Source organism: Alexandromys fortis, unplaced genomic scaffold (genome assembly GCF_014885135.2).
Source record: "Alexandromys fortis isolate MF-2015 unplaced genomic scaffold, M_Fortis_MF-2015_v1.1 scaffold_17, whole genome shotgun sequence".
Lineage (NCBI taxonomy): Eukaryota > Metazoa > Chordata > Mammalia > Rodentia > Cricetidae > Alexandromys > Alexandromys fortis.
In genome coordinates, this window is record NW_026067896.1 from 8,829,956 (window position 1) to 8,837,837 (window position 7,882).

Consider the following 7,882-nt stretch of genomic DNA (forward strand, 5'->3'; position numbering starts at 1 on the left):
GCCGATTCGGATTCGGTCCTAGAGCCCGAACAGGCTGGGCTGGGAGATGTTATGTGGTCAAAGAGGGAAGGGAGTCAGACGGAGGGGGCGGGGAGGGTTGTGGATGCAAGCTGGGTGGGATAGGAAGAGAGAGGAAGTATCGGGCAGAGTAGCCCCTGAGGATGACCAGGAAGTGTAGGAGGGGTGTCTGAGTCCCCTGTCCCGGGCTGCTGCCGCGGTCAGAAACTCACTCACCCCAGAGATGTCTCTCCTGGTGCCTGGAACGGAACTCCTTGCTGCTAGGTGTCCACTTTGTTTTATTCTTATGTACAAAGACTGACGTTCATCTTTTCCACTGGGTAGAGTCTAGAAGAATCCATTCAAGGTTGCTTAGTCCAACTTAATGAAGCCGATGTCTTTCGCGTACTGCCGGAAACACTGGCGGCACATGTTTAGCCAGTATTTCCGGATCAGACCATGGTGGTTTGAGCAGCCGCGGCAGGAGCGGGATCCCTGGCCGAACTTCCGCAGGTGACCCCAGTAGAGCTGCTGGTGACCCGTGTTGCCTCACTGATGGCCGAGGAGCCAAAAGGCAAAAATAAATATTTTAAAAAAAGAAAGTCTCTTTAAACTGTCAATAAAGTAGTGCTGTTTAAACTTCTAAAAGCTTCATTATACATAAAGATTTCACCAAAATTATTAGGTATACTATATTGAATCATCACATTACTTTATTAAAAACAAATGACAACTCACAGACTGATTATGCCTGACTAAATCAACCCTATATAATTAAGAAAAGAAAAAGTAAATTTTTCCTTATGATACTGCCCTTTGTCAACCATCTGGGTTAAGGTTCTACTATATCTTCCAAGGACTACTGTGAATCTCCTAATAATTTCTTTATCCAAAATCTCAAATCACAGTTGTTCCCGAATTCCATCACGTTCTTTAGCAGCTTGAGTGATCTTTATCATCATCTCATTTGCCTGACATTCAAAGGCTATTTCTCAGCCCTTTCTGAGGCTATTCATATGCTCAACCTTCCTTACTTCTGAGAATGAGGCCCCTTTCTCTCGTTTTCATGTCTTCACACTCCTTTTTATGTAGAACATCTTTCTTGTTGTGGAAAATTATTTTAAGATGTGTTACATTTGTTTATGCTGCGGAACATTTGTTTTAATGATACAAAGATGTGTTGCATTTTTTGTTGTTCTTGCACATGTTTAACTTTGTAAAGCTGTGTTTTTTTTTTTTTTTCCCTATCTAAAACTTCCGAGGGTCTAATAAATAGCTGGAAAGTCAATAGTGAGGAAGGACAAAAGGATGGAAGGGGCTGGCAGTTAGAATAAATATGAGAAGTCTGGGAAGAAGCAGGATCAAGAGAGATTAAAGGGCGAGAAATAAAAGAGGCCAATCAGGCAGTCACACAGACAGTCATGGCGTAAGAGTGCAAGTGAGATTAAAGAAGTAAGAAGAAGCCCAGAGCAAAAGGTAGATAGGATAATTTAAGAAAAGATGGTTACAAACAAGCCAAGATAAGGCCAGGCATTTAGAAGAGAGAAAAAGTCTCTCTGTGTTCGATTTATTTGGGAGCTGGGCGGTGAGCTCTCCAAAGGGTAAAGAGTAAAATGAGTAAAAACTAAACTACAACATTTTGATGTTTCAGCGTAGTCAAAGAAAATCCAACAGCACTTTCCCTTTAATCTACCATAGTCTATCACATCTCTTTTGGGATTCTGCCTAGGTATTTTCTCTGTTGAGTTAAATTTGGATTCTATCCCTTTGCTGTACCATGGCTCTACAGAGTTTATCTTACTAGTTCTGCTGTTTGCCTATTCATTGTACCCATGGGAAAGTGCAATCGTCACTTGTGAGAAACATTTTCAGCTCATCATCTTGCTCTCTGTATCAGCCTTAGCAGTCTGCATTCAACAGTCTTTTAGAAGGCCTTCAGAAGTTTTTCAATAGCTGAATGTTTTCTGATATTATAAGTGTATAATTTTCTAACTTTTTATTCTTAATACATCAGATTCTTAAAGTAGCTCACAATTGTTCTGTATCAACTTGAGTTCAAATTTAATTACCTACTTAGTAGGTAAGTGTCCTTGGAAAAATTAACTAAAGCTACAGTATTCCCATTTTAAAATCTGAAAAATGATAGTGCTTTTAAAATAATGTTTCAGTGAATGGTTCTTAAGATAATGCACACAACACTTCGTATGATACTTGAAACAAACGAAGAATTTCTTATCACTGTACATTTTTATTGCACCAAATTTGTGTTAAGACGAAGCTTAAGACCAATGGATAAGCCAACTAAAATGATACGTCAAGAGCTCACAGATACTAGCCATTATACGAAAGTACTCTGTTCTTTGCCAACTTAAGCTGCCAGCTGTGAAAAGGAGCAGCTGCCAAACACCTGCAGAACTGTTTTTACAATTAATGTTGTTAAAGCAAGGTTTTGTAAAGCGAGTGTAAGATATCTATCTCAAACCTTCTGGGGTCCTTGGACTGAACTGACTGTAAAATTTAAAATGATGTCATTGACCCCCCTATCATGGGATTTAAATCAAGGTTTTGACATGAACTGTCCTTTCATCATTTTGCTGAGCTTTCAGCTGTTGAATCCTTTCTATTATTTCTTCTTCTTCTTCTTCTTCTTCTTCTTCTTCTTCTTCTTCTTCTTCTTCTTCTTCTTCTTCTTCTTCTTCTTCTTCTTCTTCTTCTTCTTCTTCTTCTTCTTCTTCTTCTCTCTAGTCTTTTTAATCAAATTTTGGACACATAAGCATGTTTTCTTCACCATGGTGTACATAGCTTAGCATAGGACTTTAGGACTCAAGCTTTGGAGACACATGTGAAGTTCAATTCTCCTCCACATGGCCTACTTTAATAGGTGACCTTGCTCTTTGGGAATTATTTTTCTCTTTTTAAAGGTAAAATTAAGATGATGATGGTGATGGCGGTGATGAATGTATCATAACAGAATGTTCTGAGGCTTCAAAAAATAAGGTAAATAAAACCTTATCATTTTACAATATATACAGAAGAAATTTAGTAAATGCTCAGACTATTATTCACTGAGTTTAGTCTATGTCCTAACTTATTCTGTATTGTGTGAAATAATACTTTTCAGGCTGTTCCTTGCTTTGAAAGACTACATTTTGAGACTGGAAGATGCTTTCTTCCTGTGACATATGAGCAATACCACCTCCTTGGTACCACACACTGAGCACAGACTCAGAAAAGATTTATCGCAAAGCTGGGCAGTGATGGTGCATGCCTTTAATCCCAGCACGCGGGAGGCAGAGGCAAGCAGATGTCTGTGAGTCTGTGGCAAGGCTGGTCTACAAGAGCTATTTCCAGGACAGTCTTCCAAGCTACAGAGAAATTCTGTCTCAAAAATAAAAAATAAAAACCCACAAAACCCTAAACCCTCCTCAAACAAACAAACAAACAAAGATTTATTCCAGAAACTATAAAGGAATTCATGCTATAGTTTATTTGTGTAAATTAATACTGCAGAGATACATGGATATATTGCAATTATATCAGCAAAGTCAGCTTGAGAACTTAGACATACATGAAGGAAAGGGCAGCACTCCCTCATTGGGACTCCTTTGAGAGAAGGACACCTGAAATGGAAATGACAGTGATGAAGGCTGTTTACTAACCTGTTATCTGACTGCCCAGTATGTCACAGGCTCCACAAGAAGAGAGCTCTTGATAGCCACTGAGCCTTCAGCTTGGCTCAGTGCCCGCTGCTGTTACTGCCTACTCAAATGGCCTTCTGTTTGTCCAGTTCAGCCATCTGGACCTGCTGCTCATAAGCCATTCACTCACCCGGATCTAGCCCTACTCTTGGCTGAGTCTCTCTCCTGAAGCTCATTTCTGACCCCAAGCCTGACTTCCAAAGAACAGTCAAGACTTCTCTAGAAAGACCTCAACTATGCTCCTCTCTTGGTTTTATGGAATCCACTTCATTGTATTTGTATCAGCATCTCAGTTTCTCTGAATTTCTGAAACCTCTTAAACTTTTTTCTAGCCTATTAATCCTTTAGAGTCATTTTGTGATACCCTTGATCCCACTAAAGTCACACTTGCATTTCCTGTGTAGTGCATACTTTATCATCTGTGGATTAATATTATTCAATCAGATTGTAATTAAAAAGCCTGACATCTACCCTGGCCAGGGATACCAAGAAAAGTGAGACTATCTAACACAATGCTTTCACCGAAGTTGCCATACCTTGTGTGCTTACTGTTATTCAATACATTCTGATATTGTGAAAAAAAACATACTCACATATTCACCATTGTTGCTGGTAGCTGAAATAATATAGCTTAAAAATGTTACTCATCTTTGAATTCTAATCATCAGAAGTTTCTGTTGCTGTCTTATGTATTATATTTCATGTGCTTAAAAATCTCCAGAGAAGCCCTCCTGTTCATTGTCACTGGACAATAGCAGTTCGATACAGGGGTATACTAGGACCAGAAGCAAATGGGTTAGAAAGCTTTACTTTTGGAAAGTGTGGACATTTCAGATGAAGAAGAATGTATCTTGTGGTGTCTCAGCAAACATAGTTAAGAGCTGAGGAAGAAATACGTTAAAGCTAATTGGTCAAGGCACAGGGGTAAATTTAACCTGGTTCTTAATTGTAGCCACGCTGTAGCCTGGGCCTACCTGTAGTTCTAATAAACGGAAACAGAAAACAAACAAAACTTATCCAATCCCCCAAACATTAACGGTTTAAGTAAGCTAACTTTATTTGAATTCCCAAGAATAAAAATAGTTTGGTAATGTATCTTTCATTTTACCTTATTTCATTTTATTTCTTTCAGATCAGAGGCCTATCTGAATAGACTGGGGGCCCAGAGGAACACGCATTAATTAGTAAGCTTCTAGTGTTAAGTTGCTGCTCAGTTGGTTCTTGGAATCGAAGCGAGCTGGCAGGCACAATGCTACTGACAGCTCTCAGAGAGGGGAGGAAGTTTAAAGAAGCTCTTCTGTAACTCATCTTCCTGCGATAAGAGACAGCCTATTTCACTTGGCTGAGCTAATTTTGTGACGTGACCCTCCTGGCTCCCCCCCCCCAAAAAATTGAACAGTTTTGCAGGAGATGAAAGGGAATGAGAGTTCTTCACAAAGTTCCATTTTAGATGCACCTTACATGTAAGCGGTTTGCTTAAGAAGGCAAAAATACTTCCACATATTGCAGGCAGGTGAAAACTGATGCTTTTGTTCATTGAATGTCACCTGATACTAAAGCTGAATTTTTTTTTTTTTTGAAACTAAGGCTGCAATACCTGCCGGAATCTAAGCACAGGCAATAGTTCAGAAGTAAAGAGAAGAGCATGTCTCTCCTCAGTCCTTGGCTGACTGTTGATATGTCTGGTCTTGTGGCGTTAAGTGCAGTTCACGTCAGTTGATGTGAGGTAATGACTATAATATTTGTATGCAGCTTAGAGTGGGAATTTGTAGACTTTACCCTATTTTCTAGCTTTTAAACTCGTCCTCCCTTCTCTTCCACAAGGTTCCCTGAGCCTTATAGAAGGTGGTATGAAGTACTTGTTTAGGGTTAGGACCACACCCAGAGCTTACTCTCTATATCTTCAGCAGCTGTGAGGGTCTGCATGCAAAAGAAAAGGCTCTCTGCTTAGAATAAGGGGCTGCTTTTGTCTCTGGGTGTAAGAAGAGGTACTTTGACGTTTGTGGCTATGTTAGTTTAATTGCCCATCAGAAGACGCACACTCAACAAACCGGCCTACAACATCCTCAGACCTAGGTAATTAGCCAGATTACAGTACTAGCATTCAGTCCTGGGATTCTGTGGAATTGGTCTTAAATCCACTCAGAAGACAACTGTCTACCTATATCTTGCACCCCCCCCCAATAGAAAGTCGGTATTGCAAAGGTGGCCACATCTTGTTTTCCAAGTTGCTTCATTATTCTCTGTTCATCCCAGTTAATATTCAGGGATCCCAAACCCTGATCTTCCTAATCCTCCCCCCCTTCCATAAACATTTCTAACAACAGTATTTTCCTTCATTACAAAAAACCAAACACAAAAACAAAAACACAAAAAACCACCTCTGTTCTACTTCCCCTTTTCTAAGGTAACCTCCCCCTCTTTCTTCCTATTCTTTCTTTGTTTCCTGATTTCTACAAGTACAGTATGTTAGACACCATATTCATAAGTCCAAGGTTGCATTAGGACTGGGCAGGAGGAGATGCACACACAAGCCTTTTTGTCGGGAAAAGAGATCATGGATCCACCCAGTGTCTGGCACCGTCAGGGTGGGTAAAGACATAGTGGGGTGTGGAAGAGGGAGGAGTGCCTGTGTCTATGATCCTACTGCAGTTGGGGATCTACCTGCTGTTGCAACGAGGGGCTGTTTGTTTATCCCAGCCAGCTGGGGACATAAAGATATGAGTGCCCTGCACTGCCATCAAGGGACATGGTGACACATGGACCAGAGCTTCAGTCAGGGTTTTTGTTGATATTCATGGGACCTGGGACCAGGAAAGGCCTGTAAAGAAGCTTAAGGTCTGGATCACCACCTGGAGCAATGGTGATATCCAAGATCCCCTTTGCAGCCAGGGCAATGCCAATCTGAGTGGCCTGCATAGCTACTTAGGGCCATGGTGACATCTGGGCCCAGGACACGTTACAAAGTTAAACATATGCAACAACAGAAAAAGAATGCAACACATCTTTGCATCATTAAAACAAATGTTCCACAGCATAAACAAATGTAACACATCTTAAAATAATTTTCCACAACAAGAAAGATGTTCTACATAAGAGAGTGTGAAGACATGAATACGAGAGAAAGGGGCCTCATTCTCAGAAGTAAGGAATATTGAGGCTATGAATAGCCAAAGGGCTGAGAAATAGCCTTTGAATGTCAAAGGCAAAAGAGATAATGATAAAGATCACTCAAGCTGCTAAAGAATGTGATGGAATTTGGAAACAACAGCGACTTGAGATTTTGGATAAAGAAATTATTAGGAGATTCACAGTAGTCCTTGGAAGATATAGTAGAACCTTAACCCAGATGGTTGACAAAGGGCAGTATCATAAGGAAAAATTTACTTTTTCTTTTCTTAATTATATAGGGTTGATTTAGTCAGGCATAATCAGTCTGTGAGTTGTCATTTGTTTTTAATAAAGTAATGTGATGATTCAATATAGTATACCTAATAATTTTGGTGAAATCTTTATGTATAATGAAGCTTTTAGAAGTTTAAACAGCACTACTTTATTGACAGTTTAAAGAGACTTTCTTTTTTTAAAATATTTATTTTTGCCTTTTGGCTCCTCGGCCATCAGTGAGGCAACACGGGTCACCAGCAGCTCTACTGGGGTCACCTGCGGAAGTTCGGCCAGGGATCCCGCTCCTGCCGCGGCTGCTCAAACCACCATGGTCTGATCCGGAAATACTGGCTAAACATGTGCCGCCAGTGTTTCCGGCAGTACGCGAAAGACATCGGCTTCATTAAGTTGGACTAAGCAACCTTGAATGGATTCTTCTAGACTCTACCCAGTGGAAAAGATGAACGTCAGTCTTTGTACATAAGAATAAAACAAAGTGGACACCTAGCAGCAAGGAGTTCCGTTCCAGGCACCAGGAGAGACATCTCTGGGGTGAGTGAGTTTCTGACCGCGGCAGCAGCCCGGGACAGGGGACTCAGACACCCCTCCTACACTTCCTGGTCATCCTCAGGGGCTACTCTGCCCGATACTTCCTCTCTCTTCCTATCCCACCCANAAAGGGCTGAGAAATAGCCTTTGAATGTCAAAGGCAAAAGAGATAATGATAAAGATCACTCAAGCTGCTAAAGAACGTGATGGAATTCGGGAACAACTGTGATTTGAGATTTTGGATAAAGAAA

At 40.6% G+C, this 7,882-nt stretch overlaps 2 protein-coding genes across 2 annotated transcripts; one reads left to right on the forward strand and one right to left on the reverse strand.

Annotated features, from left to right (window-relative positions):
- Positions 1 to 46: 46 nt before the first annotated feature.
- LOC126513115 (40S ribosomal protein S29-like) lies at positions 47 to 6,614 on the reverse strand. The gene is made up of 2 exons (XM_050161274.1): positions 6,500 to 6,614; positions 47 to 545 (listed from the first exon to the last, which is right to left on the reverse strand). Exons 1-2 carry the CDS (start codon positions 6,612 to 6,614, stop codon positions 370 to 372), a joined length of 291 nt encoding a protein of 96 aa, XP_050017231.1. The 3' UTR covers positions 47 to 369.
- Positions 6,615 to 6,778: 164 nt separating this feature from the next.
- LOC126513117 (40S ribosomal protein S29-like) lies at positions 6,779 to 7,575 on the forward strand. Its single transcript, XM_050161290.1, has 2 exons — positions 6,779 to 6,839; positions 7,324 to 7,575. The coding sequence occupies exons 1-2, from the start codon at positions 6,779 to 6,781 to the stop codon at positions 7,497 to 7,499; spliced, it is 237 nt and encodes a 78-aa protein (XP_050017247.1). The 3' UTR covers positions 7,500 to 7,575.
- Positions 7,576 to 7,882: the final 307 nt, after the last annotated feature.